The sequence below is a fragment of the Pongo abelii genome, chromosome 5 (genome assembly GCF_028885655.2).
Source record: "Pongo abelii isolate AG06213 chromosome 5, NHGRI_mPonAbe1-v2.0_pri, whole genome shotgun sequence".
Taxonomy (NCBI): Eukaryota; Metazoa; Chordata; class Mammalia; order Primates; family Hominidae; genus Pongo; species Pongo abelii.
The window spans coordinates 123785344-123807858 of NC_071990.2; the positions used below are offsets into that span (position 1 = coordinate 123785344).

Here is a 22515-nt window from a genome sequence, read left to right on the forward strand (position 1 = left end):
GAAACATCCAAACACGGTCTCCCAAACCGAACGTCTGCTACCATCAAGGCTTCTGTATAAAAGGCAAATGAGCAGGCAGCACCCCCTTCTGCTCCCACCCCCTTCTGCTCCCATCCCCTTCATGTCAGCAGCAGCCAATCGCTTTTCTCTGTCGTGTAGTCGGCCCCTGGGATTGGCCAGGAACGGGACCGGCGCGGAACCACTGCGCGCACAGGCGGAGCGCGGAGACTTGTCCGTCACGTGCGGCCGCCCGGCCTCTCGGCCTCGCCGCGCGCCTGGCGGGGTTGGGGGGGCGGGGACCAAGATCTGCTGCGCCTGCGTTGTGGGCGTTCTCGGGGAGCTGCTGCCGTAGCTGCCGTAGCTGCTGCCGCTGCTACCACCGCGTTCGGGTGTAGAATTTGGAATCCCTGCGCCGCGTTAACAATGAAGCAGAGTTCGAACGTGCCGGCTTTCCTCAGCAAGCTGTGGACGCTTGTGGAGGAAACCCACACTAACGAGTTCATCACCTGGAGCCAGGTACGGTCAGGCCACGGCGGCCTCTGAACCCCCTGAATAACCGCCTCCTCACTCGCTCTCCTGCGGGGTGGTCTCTCGCGGCCTTGCGGCTCGACGCTGTCTGCGAGGCCCGCGGTGCGGGGCCTTGGCGTTCGGCCTCGCGGGGGACCCCCTGTATTGTTCGCTTGGGGAGCCGCGGGGGCCCGGCCGGCAGCGCCGCTCGCCTCAGGCCGCGGTGGGGGAGGGGCGGCCCGCGCGGGGCGTAGCGGCCCATGCAGCCCCTTAACGGTCCGGTCAGCGTTCGGAACCGGCCCGGCGTCGCGAGGGGAATCGGCGAGCCGAGGGCGCGGGAGCCTCTTTACTGCACACTCATCCTCCGTCCTCCCGCCCGGCTCAGGGGTTACAAATCGCGGCGGGGACAGGGAGCCCAGGGCCAGGATCATCAACGTGGGGCTTTATAGGAGGCGATCTTTACCTCAGCGACCGATCACCCCCTGTTCCCCCAACACTGCTTTTGCATCTGGCATCTTTATGTGGAGAGCAGTCAGGGAAATAGACGTGTTCAAACGCAGGTTACTGCTTATCAGTTGATTTTAAAAATATATAGAAATTAATAAATTATTCTTTTGAGATTCTGTGCTATTTGTATAATCGGATTATTAGGATTGTTTTAATAAAGTACTAATAGGTGGTAACTTAGTAGTTACTAAATTTCGCTGAACAGTTACCAGCAGAGGGGCATATCGATGTGTTGATTATTGGTTTGATCTCAACTCTGCTTCTAAACAAGGATGATCTTAGTCCAGCCCTTTATCTTGTCTGGCCTAAGTTAAATCGTTCATAAGGTGGATGGGTTGCCTAGGTGACCCAAGACCTATATCAGTTCCAAATACAAGATTTTAGGCAGAATGATTATTTACATCCACAGTGCATCTGCATTAGAATACACTCCTAGGCTGTTGGAATCATTTTTATGAAGGGAAGTGGTTAACTCTTATTGCAGATGATCACCTATTGAGGCATATTTTCATATGTGTAGTTCTTGAGAAGAATAAGTGAAAACTACCTGCATAGTGCCTGGTACCTGTTAAGTGCTGAGTAAATGTTATCTCCCGTCCTCCTTTCTTTCCTGTTCTCCTCCTATTATAGCAACTCTCAGTTTTATTTACTTTTGTCTTAACAGGGAGTGAGCACCATATTAAGACCCTGAAGTTTTGACTTCTGTAATACCATAGTTTGCCTTGTGTTATTATTTGTTCTTTTTTCTGACTTCCTTCTAGAATTTAATTTTTGGGTGTTCCTTATGAGCAACTGAGTTATCCCTTTAGCCCCACTCCCTGCTTGGAGTTGAGTAGGGGGGCATGAGTATTTATATTAAGCATTTAATGAATTCTGTACAATTGTACAAAGCTAGGTGAAAATAAGAAAGCCAGCCACTAGCATGTACTTAAAATAAGCACATGTCTCATGCTTTTCATCAGTTAGAAGGATTAAAAGTTGACAGGAAGGATCAGCACAGACTGTTACTCAGACATGTATTCGTGTTAGAGATTGGACTGAGATTCTCTCCCCATGAAAGCTGACTGTATCATACCTTTTTGTCTTTTATGGGCCAGAAATAGGGGCTATATATATTGGCAGTTGCTTTTAATCAGACTATCATGTCAGTGGTAGGCCTATTAAATTCTGATTAGTAACAGTGTTTTAATAACATTCTTATTTTCTGAGAAGTGTCCAATGTGGAGAGTTTCGTACTGATCCGTAAATGCATCATTCTATGAGTTCTAAGCCAAATAAACAAGCCACTTAACCATTTTTTAATCCCATTATTAACTTTAAGCTTATGTGTTAACTAATTTTCTAATATGCCAATGGGACAATCAAAATGTAAGCTCAGTGAGATCACTGTGCCAGAGACACACTAGGTGTTTAATAATTGTTTGATGAATAAATGAGATCCCTCGAAAATGTAATGGAGTGGTAGGAATGATGAAGATAAAATTATGTTTGAAATGAATCTTAGAGATCATCTAGGTTAGCCTCATCATTGTATAGATGAGGATTTGAGGCTTGGACAGGTGAGATTATTTATCCATAATTACTCAGCTCACCAAGATCGGAGATAAGACCCTAACATAAGCTTGTCCAACCCGAGGCTCACATGTGGCCAGGGATGGGTTTGAATGCGGCCCAACACAAATTCATAAAGTTTCTTAAAGAAACATGAGATATTTTTGCAATTTTGCTTTTAAGCTCATCAGCTATCATTAGTGTTAGTGTATTTTATGTATGGCCCAAGACAATTCTTCTTCCAATGTTGCCCAGGAAAACCAAAGGATTGGACACACCTACCCTAATAGATTTCTGAGCTCCCAGATCAGTCTTCCACCAATAGAACTAGACTTAATACAAGTTGACATATTTAGTTTTATACCAAAATGTTGCTTGCCACAAGTCAATGGACAGTTCTGAATAAATGTTGTCTAGGGCTAAGCCTAGTTGCTTAGGCAGCTGTCTCACTTGTGCTCTCCATGGATTTTTCTAAAAGCAGTGCTAATACTGAAAAGTAAAACTTTAACAATAATGTTAGGTGGAAAAACCAAAATAAGTTACTTTCATCTTTCTCTTTTCTTTGATGAATAAATGAAATCCCTAGAAAATGTAATGAGAGTGGTAGGAATGATGATATAATAGTCCTCAACAGGCTTTGAATTTCTAAGTGGCAGAGACTATATCACACTATATCATATTCGTTTTTTTTTGTGGTAGAGTATCACTCTGTCACCCTGGAGTACAGAGGTACGATCTCGGCTCACTGCAACCTCTGCCTCCTGGGCTCAAACGATTCTTCTGCCTCAGCGTCTCGAGTAGTTGTGATTACAGATGCGCACCACCATGCCTGGCTAATTTTTGTATTTTTAGTAGAGACAGTGTTTCACCATGTTGGCCAGGCAGTCTGAAACTCCTGACCTCAAGTGATCCACCCATCTTGGCCTCCCAAAGTGTTGAGATTACAGGCGTGAGCCACTGGCGCCCAGGTACTCTCATCTTTTAAAAGTTGCTATTTATGGTGGTTTCTGGTTTCCTTCAAACTTGTGTTGTATTTCTGTTGAGGTAATTTAGCATTTATACTATGAAAATCATTGAGAACTTTCAGAAGAAGCAGTTGTTTTGGGAACCAATCTTTTGTGCAATTTTTTTTTTCAATGGTGGAAAATAATTTATTTCTCTACCTTGAGTGTAAGGCAAGGGAAAAAAACTTACCAACTGCGTTTTGGAAAACGCAGTTGGTGATATCTCTGGATAATATCTCTGGAGACTTACATAACTTTAATTTTCCTTGAAATTTGCAATATGACAAAATTGAAAAGTGAAATAATACCTCTCACCATTAAATACAAGAATATAATCTGAACAACTGAAATTATACTTAAATGTGTTATTGAGTCTAAAATAATAGAAATGCCTTAATTCCAGACTGTCTTTAAGAAAGCATAATGTGGCTAGGCGTGGTGGCTCATGCCTGTAATCCCAGCACTTTGGGAGGCCAAGATGGGCAGATTGCTTGAGCCCAGGAGTTTGAGACCAGCCTGGGCAACATGGTGAAACCCTGTGTCTACAAAAAAATACAGAAAGTAGCTAGGTATAGTGGCATGCATCTTTAGTCCCAGCTACTCAGGAGGCTGAAGAGGGAAGATGGCTTGAGCCCACGAGGCGGAGGTTGCAGTGAGCTGAGATCACACTACTGCAAGCCAGCCTGAGCAACAGAACGAAATCCTGTCTCAGAACAACAACAACAACAACAAAAACAGAAAGAAAAGAAAGTATGTTTTACATATTTCCATTTTCTCCTTACTCTTCTGAAGAACAAAAATGAAAAGTTTCATTTTTTTTTAACATTTCCTTTAAATGTAAAATTTTATATAACTGTTCTTGGCTTTGGTAGTCTGTTGTCAGAATCAAGTACAGAGATTGTACTGTCAGACGACCTAAAGCTGTTTTAAATCTTAAGTGTCCTAAAGAGAGGGCACATATTAGCTTGGAAGCAACTGGTGAAACTTGATATTCAGAGACAAGGCTGTAGAGGTTAAATGAAGTTGTATAGTAAAAAACAGCCTTTACAAGTTAATGAAATGTTACAACCAATGTATGCTGAAGTGAAGCAGTATAAAAGAAGGAAAGAACTGGAAGGTCATCCTTTTGTCAGTGTTGTTACCTTTGTCTCTGTTCTTCAGATTGTTTGAGAAAATGAAGTGATTTCCACCAAAGACTTCATACCCAGCTTTTCCCCCTTTTTGTGCCCTTTGGCATTCTCTGCTTCTCTATACCCCTCATGTCAGCAGAGATGAATTAGGAAATAGGTAGGAGGGAGAAAGAGCAAAAACAGAATTTTTCCATTGTTTTCTAGCTGTTTTGGATGAATTTGAGCAGTAGGCCCTTGGACTTCACAAAGTGCTAGTATTGTTTTGAACATCCCAGCAACCATTGCATTATATTAGTATTTCAAAGTGAAAATAAGAAAGGCTACAAGTGTGGGAGGATGGGGGTAAAATCCAACTTAGATGGACCTGCAGAAAAGTTGAAAGATTTATTTTCAAGTATTTTTATTTGTATATATAAGAGAAAGAATGAGCCAAAGACTCTAAAAGAGTGGCTGGTGCATATTAAATATTATAGATTGGCAAGTCACAAATTTCTGTTCCGAAAAATGTTTTAAAGTAATGTGGCTGAAGTATTAGATTATTAGGAATATTTTGAGTGTTTTAACAAGAGTGCCAAAAGGTTACTTTGGAGAGTAATGACTGTTTCTAGTCTTTGGACTCTTGCCAACATTTGTGGGTAAGGTTTAAGGAGAAGGTGCCTATCTTTCCCACCTCACTCAGTAGTAGTTTTCTCATCCTTGTAAAATACTTAGGGAGATTCTGTGTTGTATTGCTTGAACCTCACAGGTTTAAAAGACAGGAAGGTGAATTTTTGCACTCAAAGAAGTTATTTACTAATTTTAGAATAGAGACTGAGGGAATACAATAAGCAGAGATAGAGTGATGTGAATGAATAAGGAGTGTATGTGAGAGAGAGTGAGCACAGGTATAGCAAGAGATTATTGTCATCTCCCTATTTTATATAATCAAATAGTTGAAATTCTAAAAATTCCGTTTATTTGGCCAAAGATTAATTTAGTCAGTCACAGATATTTGTTATGAATCTGTTATGACCTAATAGTATGCTAGGTATTAGGAATTCATTCAGTAGTGAACCAAAGTGCCTACCTTTATGGAGCTTACATTTGAGTGGTGGATATCAATAAATAGTAAGCAAATACAAGCTGGGTATGGTGGTGCATATCTGTAGTCCCGGGTACTGGGGAGGCTAAGTTGGGAGGATTGCTTGAGCCCAGGAGTTTGAGGCTAGCTTGGGCAACATACTGAGACCCCTGTCTCTTAAAAAAAAAAAAAAATTAAAAGCAAGCAAAACACAATCAATATAATTTCAGTTAGTGATAAATGCCTTTTAAAAAAAAGAGATAAACTGTGTGTTGGTTAAGATGCAATCATAAGTCAGAAGCCACAGGTATTTTCAAGAGGGTAAGTTTAATAGAGTTACTGACTATATCAGGGAAATTAAAGAAAATTAAAAGAATACAAGAATAGTTTTAAGAAGCAGCCACTAATAGAGTGCCCAAGTAAGAACCCTTTTTGCCAAGGCTAAGATTCTTACCTTATTGTAAAGATTATGGCCATGACTCAGTAGCAGAGAAGTCACTGGTGTTGCTCTGATGGAACTTACTGGAAATGCATCCTTCAAAACTTGCTGGCAAATATGCCCTCTAGGTCAGGGGTTGGCAAACTGTAGTCCTTTTGCCAGCTGTTTTATAAATAAAGTTTAAATAGAACACAGCTATGCCCAATCTGTTTACATGTTGTCTGTATCTGCTTTCTCACTACAAAGGTAGAGTTATGATGTTATAATCTGCAAGCCTAATTTATTACTTGTCCCTTTAAGAAAAAGTTTATAAATCCCTGTTCTGGAGTACCCTAAAAAACTGTTTATGGGGAGATATCTTGTTAGAGATACTCTGCTTTGAAACCTCCCAAGGGAGAGGGAGCACCAGTGAAAACTGATGGTCTTTGGGTGTTGCTGACCACCGTTAATATCAAGAGCTAGGCACTGGAGAACCTGCCTCCACTGCAGAAGCTTGCCAAGGATACATGAGTCAGGAACAAGAACTCCTTTTTCTTGTAATATCTCTCTTTTATCCCCTGCTGACAAAACTTAACATCATGGCACCTAGAAAAAGAAAGATATTTATTTAAGGAACCTAGCTCTATGCTTGTAAAGCAGACAATGAAGAATGAATTTGGAGCAATAAATTGATAACTGGCCCATAAACAGACTAGGATTTGTGGATATTTTAGGTAAGGTGATGAGGAAAGCCTCTCCAAGGAGACGATGTTTGAGGAGAGATCTAAATGATTAGAAAAGATGGGCCAAAGGGGAATGACAAAAGGAAAGGCCTTGAATGTGGCTGTCAAGGAAGCAGGAAGGCCCATGTGATTAGAGTATCTTTAGGGAATTAGGAGAGTGAGGGTAGGGAGGTAGGCAGGAGCAGATGGTATAGGGCCCTAGATCTATAGTAAGAAGATTGGAAATGAGGGGACCAGTTAGAAGACTCACAGTTTTCCTATAGGGTATTGAAAATATTGATGGCTGAGACTAAAGTAGCAGCAGTCAAGGTATTGAGACGTAGCTTTGAAATCTTTGAAGGCAAAGCTGCAGGATTTGCTGATAAATTGATAAATTGGCTATGGTTGGAGGAATGACAATTAAAAATGATTCATAAATTTGGTTTGAACTACAGGAGAAATCCATTTGCTGAGGAAGGATGTTAGAGATTCTTTTTGGCATATTAACTTTGAGATTAAAAATGGATCTCTAGTAGTATTTGAAACAACTTGAAAATTGTTTAATTTTTCTTAAATTTGACCATGCCTAGTCATATGGCCACACCTAATTTCAAAAGGGATGAGGAAGTGCAGTGCTAGAAAAAAAAACAGGAGTATTTTTGAACAGCTTGACTAACTTCCACACTCCAAGATGTCCAAGTGGAAATGTTGAATAGGTTGTTGAGTATAAGACTTTGGCATTCAGGGTGGAGTTTGGACCTTGTAACTGGTAAAGCCAGGAGACTTAATGAAATCATCTTCTGTGAAGATAGAAGGAACCAAAAGATGTATTATTCCAACATTTAGGGAGTATGAAGACAAAAGCCAGCAAAGGAGGCTGAGACAGAACAGTGAAAAAGAAGGAAAATCAAGGGAGTGAACCCACAGAAGTTAATGAAAGAAAATGGCTCAGGAAAGAGATCAGCTGTGTCACATACTGTTAGGAATATTCTTGTATATCTCTCCTGGTGTATATAAGCAAGAGTTTCTCTAAGGTCTGTACACTCACATGAATTGCTGGGATATAGGATATGAAATGTCTAACCTCAAGATAGTGTGAATTATCTTCCAAAGAGATCACACCAGCTTATTCCGCTATTAGCCATGTATGAGATTTTCTGTTAATCTACCTCTTCAAAACTGTGTATTAGTTATTGTTCTTACTTTTTACCAATCTAATTGATGTAAAGCGTTGTCTCAATGAGGTTTCGATTTATATTTTCTTGATTATTAACGAGTTCTAAAACCTTTTCATGTTTGTTGGCCATTTGTGTTTCCTGTTCTGTGAAATGTTTGTTTTGCCATTTTTCTGTTGTTGTTTTATTATTTGTGAGAATTCCTATATATTCTACGTATTCGAGTTTATGTTTTGGCCATATCTTGCAGTTTGTGGCTTTTTACGTTTTAGTTGTCTAGCACCTTTACTGAGTAGTTCTTCCTTTTCCGATGATCTATATTGCCACTTCTATCTTACGTCACAAGTAAATATAGATATTGTCTTAATCAGTTGGGCTGCCGTAGCAAAATATCATAGACCAGGTGGCTTCAACAACAGGCATTTATTTTTTATAGTTCTGGAGGCGGAGAAGTCCAAGATGAAGGCACTGGCCATTTCAGTTCCTGCGTTAGAGCTTTCTCTGCTTTGCAGACAGCTGCCTTCTCTCTGTGTCTTCCCAATGGCATAGAGAGAGAGAGAGAGAGAGAGAGTGAGAGTGAGAGTGTGTTCTGGTCTCTTTTATCTTATAAGGACACTAACCTAACCTGGGGGTCCTATCTTCTTTACCTCCTCTGAACCTAATTACCTCCCAAAGGCCCTACCTCCAAATACCACCAGATCAGGGGCAAGGGTTTCAACATAGAATTTTGGGGGACACAAACATTCAGTGGTTTTGTTTCTGGAGTCTTTATGCCATTCCATTGGACAATTTATCCTGTGCCTGTCTTCTGCTGTCTTAATTACTATAGCTTCAGAAAAAGTCTTTTGGTAGGATAATCTGTCCTTCAGGAGTGCCTTAAGTATTTTTGGTCTTTAGCTCTTCCACATAGGTTTTAAAATCAAGTTCCATAAAGAAAAAAAGCCTTTTGGATTTTTGCTGCAATTGCATCAAAACTATATAAATCAGATTAGGGAAAATCGATCTCTCTGTGTTGTGTATTCTCATGACAAGGCTTATTTCTAAATTCATTTTGTTGATTTATGTTTGCTATTAGGACTTGTGGATCTTTGTTCATTTTCTTCCTGGATATCTTATATATGTTGTAAATGGTGTTCTTGACTTAAAAATAGATTTCTACCTGTTGCTGGTAATTAGAAATACAAGTAATTTTTGTCTGTTGATAATAAATCAGTGAGCAAATCGTTTTACTGATTTCAGTTTTCTGAGTACACCCATAGTATCTGTGATTGACATTTATTTTCTTCCTTTCAGACCTTATGCCTTCCATTTTTCTTTTGGCAGTAACTAAGAGTGAGTAGAAGCAATTATCATGGGATTCTGGCTTTGTTCTTAATTTTTAAAGGGAATGTTTTTAATGTTTCCACCTTACTAGCTGTTAGAATGAGAGTTTTTAACTTCATTTTTTTTTTTTCGACATCAATATAGTCGGGTAACTTAGTGGGGAAGGAACTTGGTAGAATGGAAGACACAAGAAAAGATTGACTTCGGGGGAAAACAGGAAATGGGTTTAGAACATACTGAGTTAAAGAACATAGTGTAAAAAATGTTAACATTTTAAATTGAAGTGTGTAATTTGAGATGATCAGGGACACAGCTGTAGATGTGTTTATTATAAAATAAAGTCAGTAATAAGATACCCTACTGTGGATGAGGAAAGAATATTTCATATTCTTTGCTTTGTCTAAGGAAAGAATATGAATGGTGCCATGATCAAGGATAAAAACCTGGAAAACACAGCTACCTCTTATTTGATAGGTGGAAGAAAATTGAAAGGAAATATGAGAGATAAGAGACTCAACAGTGTTTAGCATCAAAGCCCAGAGAGTAGAACATTTAAGGAGGAGATTATTAGTTGTACCAAATGAAATGCCACAGAGAGGTGTAGGAAGATCAGGACTGAAAAGAGGGCATTTAATTTGATATTTGACATTTTAGAAATCTGATTTCAGTCGAGTGAGGGAACCAAAAGCAGTTTTCAGTGAGAGTAAGTGGATGGTCCTGAATTGGAGAAGGGGGGTTTAAAATACCTGCTTGTTAAATTTTGCAGTTAAGGAAAAGACAGATGGGTAAATTGAAAAAGAAGGTGTAAGAGGGAAAGTTCTTTTAAGATAGGAAAAGATGTATGCATTTTAATTTTGATAATTACCTAGTTGCCAATACTGGTTATTGTCAAGGGTTGTAAATTTAATCTAATAAGGGAAAATCATTTTGTTTTGCTCTACATTCTTCATTTATGTGTCTGGGTCTCTTCTAAATTTCACAATGTGTTTTTCATCAAAGTTGTGTTTCTGTTAGGAAGAAAGTAGAGGAGAGTAGAGATAGAGTAGGAAGCTAGCAGTCTCCCTGGATAAATTTATATTTCATCTATATGTCTTCTGGGTTTATAAATTTATATTTTATCTATATGTCTTCTGGGTTTATTATGTCATGTCTCCAAAAGCTTGGTTGTAAAGAGTGAGATGACATTGAGCTCTTATTTTTCTTCCCAAACGGAAAATTTCTCAATCGTTTTCTGTCCTGATTATCCCCCCATTTGAATGCCATCTTGACTTATTACCTGGTAAATTCTCAGATTTGCTGGTTCATCTGTCCTCTCTAGTCAGTCCATTCATCTATTTAATCACTTCTTCTTTTGTACTAAATTGTTAACACTATAATTTTATAATCTATATTGGGTAGGGTTAAAATACTCCTCCCCATTGTTCTCAATATTTTCTTGCCTGTTGTTATGTAATTATTTTTACAAATGAACTTAAGTACCTAACATTTGGTTATGATAGCATCCATTCATCTTTACTCCACAAATCATTTTTTTAATTAAGAGAGAATTTAATGTATTGGTTAATTTAGAGAGAATTGACACCTTTACAATACTGCATTTGTCTTCCTTTTATATTTCTATAGTTTTAATATTTTTAAAGTTCCTGTATATTTTTAAATTTTATTTTTAGATACTTAACATTTTTCTATTATTATTGGGATTTTTTATTCCATTTTAGTTTCTAATTTTTTTAATTGTGGTAAAATATACATAACATAAGATTAACCATTTTAAGTGCATTAAGTTAGAGTCACATTGTTAGGCAACCATTACCACCAACCATCTCCAGAACAATTTTTATCTTTCCACACTGAAACTTTATACCCATTTCACAATAACTTCTAACTCCTTCCTCCCCGCAGCCCCTGACCACCACCATTCTACTTTTTGTCTCTGAAATTGGCTATTATGGAAACTTCATATAAGGGGAATTGTACAGTGTTTGTTCTTTTGTGACTGGCTTATTTCACAGCATAATGTTTTCAAAGTTCTTTCCATGTTGTAGCTTGTGAGAATTTCCTTTTTTAGGTGAAATAATGTTTCATGGCATGTATATACCATACTTTATCCATATATATTTCACCGTGTGTTAGTGGATACTGAAGTTACTTCTACCTTTTGCCTGTTGTGAAAAATGCTACTGTGAACATGGGGTACAAATATCTGTTCAAGTCGTTGCTTTTATGGTTTTTTTTTTTTTGGTTTTTTGTTGTTGTTTTTGGTTTTTTTTTTTTTTTTTTTTGAGTATATACCTAGGAATGGAATTGCTGGATTATATGTTCTTTGTTTAATTTTTAAAGGAACTATCATAGTGTTTTCCACAGCAACCACACTATTTTAACATTCCCACCAATAATGCACCAATATTCCAATTTCTCCACATGCTTGCCAACACTTGTTTTATGAGTTTTTGATAATAGCCATTCTAATGGGTGTGAAGTAGTGTGTTGTTTTAGTTTTGATTTTCATTTCCCTAATGATTTGTGTTACTGACCATCTTTTTATTTGCTTATTGGCAGTTTGTATATCTTCTTTGAAGAAATATCTACTCACGTCCTTGCTCGTTTTTTATCGGGTTGTTTGGGGTTTTTTTGTCTTTTGTTCTTTTTGAATTTTAAGAGTTCTATCTATGTTCTGGATATTAACTCTTTATGAGATATATGATTTGCACTTTCTTCTTTCCATTCTGAGGGCTGCCTTTTCAGTCTGTTAGTAGTCTTCATAAAAGTTTTTAGATTTGATGTAGTTCCATTTATCTATTTTTGCTTTTGTTGCCTGTACTTTTAGTGTTACATTTAATAAATCATTGCCAAATCTAATGTCATGCTTTACTATTGTTAAAAGTTTCTTTAGCTCTTGTGTTTAGGTCTTTGATTGATTTGAAGTTAGTTTTTATATATGGTATCAGGTAAGGGTCTAACTTCATTTTTTTGTATGTAGATATCCAGTTTTCCCAGCATCATTTGTTGAAAAGACTGTCCTTTTTTTATTGAATGGTCTTGACACTCTTGTCAAAAATACTTTGGCAGGGTTTATTTCTGGGCTGTCTATTTTATTTCATTGATCTATATGTTTGTCAGTATGCCAGTACCATGCTACTTTGATTACTTTATTTTTGTAGTGTTTCCAGGTGTTTGTTTTTTGTAGAGAAAAACACTAGTGACTTTTAATATTAATTTAGTAACCACGTATCTTACTGAATTTTTAAAGGGTTTTTAAATTGATTTTACAAAGATACAATTATGTCTACTGCAAATAATTATAAAATGGTACTTCCTCTCAAAATCTTTTTTTTTTTTTTGGTCTTAATTGCACTAGTTTTGAAACAATTATGCTGGCTACATAATTGTATTTCATTTTCTCATTTCTGGTTTAATGGAAATTCTAATATTTCACCATAGAGTGTGATGTGGCATTTGGTTTGAGATGCTAAACTTTTGAGGTTGACATCAAAAAGCTTAATTGCAATTTGTTGCTTAATTGCAATTTGTTTCTTGTTCCTGTTGTCAAGAATAGAATGTTGGTCTGAAGGCATCAAGGAAGGACTGGACTACTCAAGACAGTTGTGGGATGTATAAATATATCACCATGTGTCATAGGAACTTAACTAATTTACTTTTTCTTTCTTTTTTTTTTCCCCTTGCAGAATGGCCAGAGTTTTCTGGTCTTGGATGAGCAACGATTTGCAAAAGAAATTCTTCCCAAATATTTCAAGCACAATAACATGGCAAGCTTTGTGAGGCAACTGAATATGTGTGAGTATGGACAGCAGTTTATTTGGAGTACCATTATCAGCTACTGATGAAGCCATTTTTTTTCCCCATTAGGGTGGTAAAGGAAAATTATTCCATATAAGCACCACCAAATTTTGACTCGTTTATTTTAGTCATTTGAATTTTGAATATTTTTCAGATGGTTTCCGTAAAGTAGTACATATCGACTCTGGAATTGTAAAGCAAGAAAGAGATGGTCCTGTAGAATTTCAGCATCCTTACTTCAAACAAGGGCAGGATGACTTGTTGGAGAACATTAAAAGGAAGGTGAGCTATTGTGAACATGAGCTAATTAGGGTATTGACCTGGAGTGTGCTTGGCCAAGATTTTTATTTCAGCTGTTGAAAGGACAGAAATGCACAACTGTTCCTTGTTGGGATGAATTAGGATCATAAAGTTTTACTTGTTTCCCTGTATTTTTTTCCTAAGTTAGCTTAAAAGAAAAGAAAAAAGTAAGTTCCTGCTAGAATATGAGCTCCCTGGAAGACTTTTTCTGTAGTTTGTAATTATACATCCAGTGCCTACAATAAGTCTCTTCTAATAATATAATATGCCCACATAGTAGGCATTCAGAAATACAGTCAGTAATATATTTTTTAATGCATAATATCTTTTGGTAAAATAAGATATTTTACTGAATCTATAAAAGGGGTGGACCATGAAAGAAAATGGCCTAGCATGAACCTCTTACTGCATAAATTTAATTAAATGTGGAGTGTGGTAATAAAGAGGCTTGGGGGAAGTTGCAAGGAGCTTGGCATAAGGGGAGAATAAAAGACCCTAAGATATTCCTGCTTGTGGAAACTTTTTCACATTAAAAAAAAAATTTTTTTAAGTAGATTATTCCTTGCGTTCTCTCCCATTGAGCTCTGAAGTTTATTCCTTCCCTAGCATTTCATCCTGGGCTTTTGGAACCAGATCTCACTTCCTGAACAGGCTACGAAAACCTCTTCTAATAGGGAAGCTTTGAATTACAATCATGGGTGTTTACTGTTTCTTTGATTTTCTAAATTTACTTTTTCAAAGGTTTCATCTTCAAAACCAGAAGAAAATAAAATTCGTCAGGAAGATTTAACAAAAATTATAAGTAGTGCTCAGAAGGTTCAGATAAAACAGGAAACTATTGAGTCCAGGCTTTCTGAATTAAAAAGGTAAAGTTTTATTTCCAAATATAATTTTAATCTGGGAATTGGGTATGTGTCTATGTGTGTTGAGTTTGGAGGTTGTCTGATGTTTTATTATAAGTACTCAGATCACTTTGTTGAAGCCAAGATCAAAGGTCATTTTTCTGCAAGTATTGATTCCCTTTACTTTGATTTGTGGCCACTGACTTTACCCTAATATTGTTTTAATTATGATAGTCAGAAGAAGATATAAACCTAAGCATATCAAAACAGTTTGATGTATAAGTCTTAGCAATAAACAGTAGGTCTTTAAGATGATGTAGGAAATATGATTATACTTAGATTAGCTCATATGGTGTTCATAGACAATGAGGGCATACGACATAAAAACCCTGTATGTTACCCATCCTTTGTTTAATGGCTGTCTCTTAAGATTCTTTGTGTGGGCTCTTAGGAAAAAGTAGGACACAAAAAAATCGGAAAACAATGATGCAAGAGAGTTGCCCTGCTTGATACTTATTTCATGTAGACTTGGAAAAGTGTTATTCAGAGCTTTTATCTACAGAAAGATGCTTCATTTTATTTTACTACATTTCTTGGTACCATTATTCTAACTTGCCATACTAATAACTTGTGTATAGAGTAGATGGTGTATTACTCTTCTTAGTAAGTAGCTGGAATTTTTCTGTATCCTAATAGGTGCCAAGGGCTTAAGAGTAGTTAGTTTACATATTCTCTCTTCCATATCAAATGTGGGACGTTACTTTAGTTAATCATAACTCAAATATCTTCATTAAAAGAGGAACCTATAACTTTGATTTCTTTTTTAAATAAGCTTTAGGCTTTCTCTTCTTGTGTATTTTATTTAACAACTTGTTTACTGTATGTATCTTGTGTATACTAGCCGCTCTTTGACCCAGTTCCTTGGGACCACAGTTTTAGCCCTTAAAGAAAGTGATCCCCAAATTATTTTTTGTATCTTAGAGGGAACTTTCTTCTCCTTATCTTTTTGTTTGTTTGTTTTTGTTTTTGTTTTGAGACAGTCTCACTCTGTTACCCAGTCTGGAGTGCAGTGACTTGATCTTACCTCACTGCAATCTCCGCCTCCCGGTTCAAGCGATTCTTGTGCCTCAGCTTCCCTAGTAGCTGGGATTACAGGCATGTGCCAGCTAATTTTTGTATTTTTAGTAGAGACGGGGTTTCACCATGTTGGCCAGGCTGTTCTCAAACTCCTGACCTCAAGTGATCTGCCCACATCGCCCTTTCAAAGTGCTGGAATTAGAGGCACGAGCCACCGCACCCAGCCCTACTTATCTTTATTTAGTAAGCAGATAACAACATTTTTTAATTTGAATCAGAAAAATACAGTAGTTATTCAATAAATATTAAAATCTCCTTTGGTATACCCTTATATGTAAATCTCCAGTTCCTTTTATATTAGTTTGGATTAAAGAAGACGACTTGTGGAGAATAACAAAAGATGGAAAATTAAAGCATTTAATAGGTATTCAGCATTATCCGTGCTGCTAACATTTAACAACATAATGCAGTTTCAATTAAAAAAGGTAACTAAGAAGAAGCTATTCATATTTGGCAAGTTATTAGTTTATTATTGGATATGCTTTTTCAGAATAACATTTTAGTGGTTTACATATGCTGTTGTTTGAGATAGATCTTAAGATAGTTTTAGAATCTGACAGACTTTAGTTTGATTTCAACACTTACCAAATTATTTGTATCATCTTGAGTAGTTCCCTCAATTCTCTGTACCTCAGTGTCCTCATCTATAAAATAGAGATGATGACTTATTTCTTGGTGGTTTTTAGAGAAGTTTTAAATGAGTAATACACATAAAATGTCTAGCATAGTGCTTAGAGTATAGGAAGTACTGGGTATATATCACTACCCTTTGTTTCCTAAGGTGATTAGGAAGGCCTGAATTCACTTGGTAACCACAGTCGAAAAGATTAGCTTATTTTTTTTAAGCAAAAAATAATGAGCCAGATTGTCAAAAGTAGTAAATTGCCAACTACTGTGTTGATGTAGGCATATGTCTTAAGTTTCTGTGTATCTATTGCCATGAGTAGCAGATAATACACTTAAGAAGGAATGATTCTGGTGCTGGGTGCGGTGGCTCACGCCTGTAATCGCAGCACTTTGGGAGGCCGAGGTGGGTGGATCACCTGAGGTCAGGAGTTTGAGATCAGCCTGGCCAACATGGCGAAACCCCGTTTCTACTAAAAATACAAAAAAAATTAGCTGGTTGTGGTGGCACATGCCTGTAATCCCAGCTACTTAGGAAGCTGAGGCACGAGAATTGCTTGAACCCTGGAAGCGAAGGTTGCAATGAGCCGAGATCGTACCACTGCACTTCAGTCTGAGCGACAGAGCAAAGCTACACCTTTTTTTTAAAAAAAGGAATGATTCAGGAGTTGTGTCAAGGTAGTTGTCATTCCTATGTAATTGAACCAAAGTTTTATTGGTCTCATAAATATATATAGTAAAAACAAGTGTAGTTAAGTTGTCTGGTATTCTTAATTAAAGATACTGTGATCTGGTTTTTTGATTGATTTTTTTTTGTTTTGTTGCTTAATAAATTATAACATAGTGAGAATGAGTCCCTTTGGAAGGAGGTGTCAGAATTACGAGCAAAGCATGCACAACAGCAACAAGTTATTCGAAAGGTAAGAAGCTCTTTTCCCCAGGACCATAATTTGCATTTGTTTAATGAGTACTGTTGGTGACCCAAAAAGGTCGTTATTGAGTGTCTGTGATTGATCTTAGTTTCTTACATATTGGATGCACAGATAGAAGTAAAAAATGAAATGAAATTAAGCCAAGTGTTACATATTTTTAATAAAAAATTTCTCACTAGCTAAAGATGGCTATTCCATACTCGCAGATAATGTCTCAGTAGCTTTTAGTAAATGATCTTTTGCCTAATATAACAATTTTGAAATACTTTATTTTTATGAGCATAAATTAATACACTACCAATTTCTTTTAAAATTAGAAAGCATAGCCTTACTGTTTTTTTGTTGGTTTTTATTATAAAAGGCATAGTTAAGGTCTCAGAAGACAAATGACAAATATTTTCAAATCAGTTGACCAAATTATGAGTTCAGAAAATGATTTCTCAATGTATGCTGTTATTAGTCTGTGCAGAAAAGCAGTTAATATAGTGTTGTAAAATGAATTTTAGATTTTAGTATCTGAGCTGAAAATTTGATAGAGGAGTTGGAATCCCTCCGTTTCATTGTGTCCTTGTGATTTAATCTTTGCATATCAGCTTTCATTTGCTAATAAGAGATGAAACATAGTAATTAAGGCAGCTATTTTTTGCTCATGAGTAAACCAGACTCTGAGTTTAAGCAACAGGTTTTTTGAGGGGGAGCTTCTGATTGCTCCTGCTTAGAAGGCCCTTGAACTAAAAATAGGGTTGTGACTGACAGGATCAGGGTCTAATGGAGAAGGCTTTAAAGCAGAGATGAACAGCAGTTGCAGCCTGTAGCCTATAGTCAACATAGATTTACTGTTTTTTTTTTTTTTTTTTTTAAAGTGTGCAAGTGAAGGTTGAATGTAGTAGAATTCAGTTCTAAGTGTTTAGTCCAAGTACATGTATTTTTAAAACTTTCATAGGCAACTCTAATGTGCAGCCTGGTTAAGAATAGTTGATTTAAAACAATAGATGTACCTTAACCTGTACTTTATGGAAACAGTCTGTTAATACTTTTCAGAAACAGTGTTTTGGTAATATATTAGCTTACAACACTCTATAATGTGTAGATTTTTTTTTTCCTGAAAGCAAGAATAGTTGATAAAATAGCTATGTGACATTTCAGTTTTTCATGAATGCTAACATTCTGTCTGCTAAAATTTGAGTTTGAATCTCTGTGCTTTGGTGAGTGGTGTTTATATAATGCATGATGACAACCAAGAATTTTTACTCTGCTCCTGGAATTTACTCTCAGCCATGGATTAATTGAGAATAATATGTGTGATGGTCCAGTTATAGGACTTAACAGGTACAGAAGTTACATGCTGTAAGTGTTAGATGCCTTATCTTCTTCAGATAAAAATCCCTGTGTAATGTGATCCAGAAGTGTCAAAAGAGAACTGAGATGTAGAAGAAATTTAATTTAGCCAGTGATGTTCTTATAAATTCAACCTGAAGTTTTTAGAATATTCCCATAACATTTATTAATTAAAAAAACTGAAGTCGAATTGTATCATAGATATCTTTAAGCTTACATATTGTCTTTTCACTAGCTGTTAACATTTTCTCTTGAATAAGCAATTTAGTGGCTACCCTCCTTTTCATAGACTCTAATACTACGAAACTCTTCAGTTAAAATGTCTATATTTTTGTCCATTGAAAAATTGATATTGATTATAAGGCAGACCATTTAGTAGCCTTTTTTTGTAAGGAAATGCTCACTGTTAGAAGCTGTACAATAGATACTTTTAATTGATAATACTCTATTTAATCATGTAACTTCACAAAGCTTATAAGCACACTTTCTGCACAGAGTCTAAATAGTGCTCCAATAAATTTTGGCTTTTATTCGTAGCTTCTCAGTGATATACTACTTTTTATAGTTTACCATACGATCCTCACCTTTTATAGCACCTTTAGGAAGTTGGCAATGTAATTTCAAGACATACTCTAAGCCAGTGGTTCTTATACTCACATCAGTATCCGGTCACACTAAAGGGTTTTCTAAACATACTAGATCCCATGATCCAAATTTCAGATTCAGCAATTCTGTAGTAGGATTGGGAATTTAACATATCCAAAGTTCCTAAGCTAGTGTTCCTGGTATTATGGGCCACACTTTAAGAAACACTACTATAAAATATGAAAGCTTGTTTGTGTGTCTTCACAATTTTCTCTCTAAATTTAATTAAATATTAAAGATTAGCTTCCCTTGTCAGTAGCAAGTTTTGACAGATAGGTCTCAACATTAATCTTTATAGAATCAGGCAATAAACTTTTATCTTTTTCTTTTTTTTCTTTGGTTGCAAGCAGAGTTTGTTTGTTTAGAAGTGGAGCATCACGATGTTGCCCAGGCTGGTCTCCGACTCCTGGGCTGAAGCAATCCTCCTACCTAGGCTTCCTGAAGTGTTAGGATTACAGGCATGAGCCACTATGCCTGGCCCATCACCTTTTTCTAACTCGAAAATTTTATGATTATTCTGAAGGAACTGACAGTTTCTTTTGCTTCTGTTACCTGGTATAAGAAAAATGTTGCCTATCAAACACCAGTTTTCTCTTTTGCACCATAATGTAATCTTCAAAGTATTTGAAGTAAAAAAGTTGGGATCTATAGCCAGGCAAGTTTGGTACTTATCACCAAAACAAATAAACTGCCTGGAAGCTGGTATGTTTCTTTAGACAGCGGTTCTAAGGTGCGTCTGGATTTCAAGTGTTAATATGTGAGAAATTATGAGACTTAGAGGACAAATTATTATATGAATTTGTTTTATAAGACTTGGTAATAGAGACAAAAGAATTAACAGTATAATGAAATAATTTTTGTTTATATTTTTTCAGATTGTCCAGTTTATTGTTACATTGGTTCAAAATAACCAACTTGTGAGTTTAAAACGTAAAAGGTAAGTTTTTATGATAAAGTATTATGTCCTGTATATAGACAGTCAGACTTTTTAGTGTTTAACCATGAGTAGCCTACACTTGCTGAGTATGTGCTTGTTGTCCCAGAAGAACAATTCTCCTTTGTTAAATTATTCTCTTAAAATCTCTAGAGTAGTATTATTTTTTAGTTTTATCATTCTGCTGATGTTTGTGAGAGATAAGGATAGCCTAAATGGTCACTTTATAGACATACATACAGTTAATACAAAATATTCACTTTTCATTCACATTATTAAAGTAGCATTAGGAGGCCTGAGTGAGGGAAATTTTTAAAAAGAGGCCATATGTTCAAAAAAAATGAAAATTTGTTTTACTTGACCTCTCTTAGTCTAAGCCACTCATAGTCTTTTTAAATCTGTATCTCAGCCATGGGTTGTGATACCTGTCAATGTCAGTAGCTACTATCGTCACAGCTAAAACATTAGAAGAATAATGGACAAAAGGAATAGTTGGAAGGAAAAAATGATCTGTAACACTAAGATTTGGGGAAAACTTGATTATGATCGAGCTTTATGGCCTTAACTACTTCCACTAATTAGTTCTTATGATATTATCTATTTGTTTTTTTTCTATATAAATACAGTTCATAGAGTTGTGTGGTTCGGTAAGCAATGAAGTATAACTGGAGAGAATAGTTTATTATAACAAAAAGAGTGTAGAAAAGTGGAGAACTGAAAGTCCTAGATATTCTCATCCAGCAGTTTCTGTTCCTAAGATGTAATCATTTTTAAGTTCATTTATTGTTACTGAAATTTTTTATTCATTATTAAAGTGTGTTTGGGCAAGTTTAATAGAGGGAGTTTAAATTCATTGTATGTTTGCTTCACTGAACTGCATATTCTTCTGATTTTCAGGCCTCTACTTCTAAACACTAATGGAGCCCAAAAGAAGAACCTGTTTCAGCACATAGTCAAAGAACCAACTGATAATCATCATCATAAAGTAATTTTTTAGTTAAGAGTCTATTTTATATTTATTGTCTCAGATTAAATTTTATTAAGGCAGTGTTTCATGCATTCAAAGAAGTGTGGTGAATAACAATTCAAGTGTTCATCCCACAGCTTTGTTAAATTGTGACATTTTTTATTATTTGCTTTAGATATTGTAAGAAATAAATCATCACAAATCTAGTTGTTCCAGTTGCCTGTTTCCAAGTTTTTCTCTCTCCTCCTCTCTTGTCTCCCCTCTTCACTCTTCCCCGCTTACCCTAGAGGTAATCACTATCTTGAATTAGTATCTATCATTCTCATGGCCATTTTGTATGTGTGAATCCAGGAGCAGTACTTGGTATTATTTTGCATATATCTAAACTTCATGTAAATAATATCATTTTGTGCATATCATTTTACAGTGTGGCTTTTTTTTTTTTTTAACTTGGTGTTGCTTTTGAGATTTATTAAACATAGGGATTTAGTTTATTCATTTCTTTTTTTTTTTGAGATGGGGTTTCACTCTGCCCCCACACTGGAGTACAGTGGTACGATCGTGGCTCACTGCAGCCTCCAACTCCTGGGCCCAAGCAGTTCTCCTGCCTCAGTCTCCTGAGTAGCTGGGACTACACTTGTGTGCCACCACACTTGGATAATTTTTGTATTTTTTGTAGAGATGGATTTTCATCATGTCACCTATGCTGGTCTCGAACTCCCAGACTCAAACCATCTGCCTGCCTCAGCCTCCCAAAGTTTTGGGATTGCAGGCATTAGCCACTGCACTTGGCTTATTCATTTCAATATTATATAATAATTGAATATTTTGAAAATGTAATTATAATAATTTAATGTGATTATATATTCTTATATTGGTTATTTTATTTTCAACTTTTTTTTTATTAATGTGCACCAACTAGACTGCTTTTTACTCCAGCAATTTAAATTTTTACCTTCATTTTGTCACAGGCTTTCTGGATAATTTGTCAGATTTCTATCCAGTGGCAAATTAGTCCAGTCCAAAGTCCAGATCTTTTTTATTATCTTTTTGTTACTACTTTCAAACTTCAGAATTCAAAATAATTCTTTAGATTTATTATTAAAGTGATAAGATTTTTGTTCTTGGACAGTCAAACTTAACCTCACATCTGGTTTCTTTTCCCTCTACTGTTAGAAAATAATCAAGCATACCTATTTTGTTTTTAGGATTGAAGGCTCATGTAAGTGGATGAAGATTTTTACATTTTTAACTGGGTTTATATATTTTAAAGTACTTCACATCCTTTGCCTCTTTATTATCTAGTATTGGAATTTGTAGAATTTTTGCATTTTAATAAGGACTTTAGTTTGCTTTACAGGATTGAACTTAGTTTGATTATACAGCTATAGCCTGAATATATCTGTAGCTTAAGTTTAAAAAAAAATCATTGCTAAAAAGCCAAGCTAACATGTAACTGAGAGAGGTGAAGTGCGTTTTTTTCCCTTAGTGGAGGTATTTAATGAATAAGAATAAAACACATTTCAAAACAGAGCAGCTTGAGCTGAAACAATATCCCTATCAGCACAGTGGCTGTCTGGTTGTGCTTGAAATTTCTAGTG

The 22515-nt window shown here is 36.3% G+C and overlaps 1 protein-coding gene across 2 annotated transcripts in view; it reads left to right on the forward strand.

The window, feature by feature from the left end:
- Nucleotides 1–227: 227 nt before the first annotated feature.
- Nucleotides 228–22515, forward strand: part of HSF2 (heat shock transcription factor 2) — a 33455-nt gene continuing 11167 nt past the window's right edge. Inside the window, exons 1-7 of one of the 2 annotated variants that reach the window (XM_002817309.6) lie at nt 228–516; nt 13084–13192; nt 13350–13477; nt 14237–14361; nt 16943–17018; nt 19889–19950; nt 20845–20932. In XM_002817309.6, coding sequence (XP_002817355.1) covers nt 424–516; nt 13084–13192; nt 13350–13477; nt 14237–14361; nt 16943–17018; nt 19889–19950; nt 20845–20932 — 681 coding nt within the window. In that variant the 5' untranslated portion in view covers nt 228–423. The remainder of the gene's footprint in view (nt 517–13083; nt 13193–13349; nt 13478–14236; nt 14362–16942; nt 17019–19888; nt 19951–20844; nt 20933–22515) is intronic. The other variant, XM_002817308.6, reaches the window with a different exon arrangement.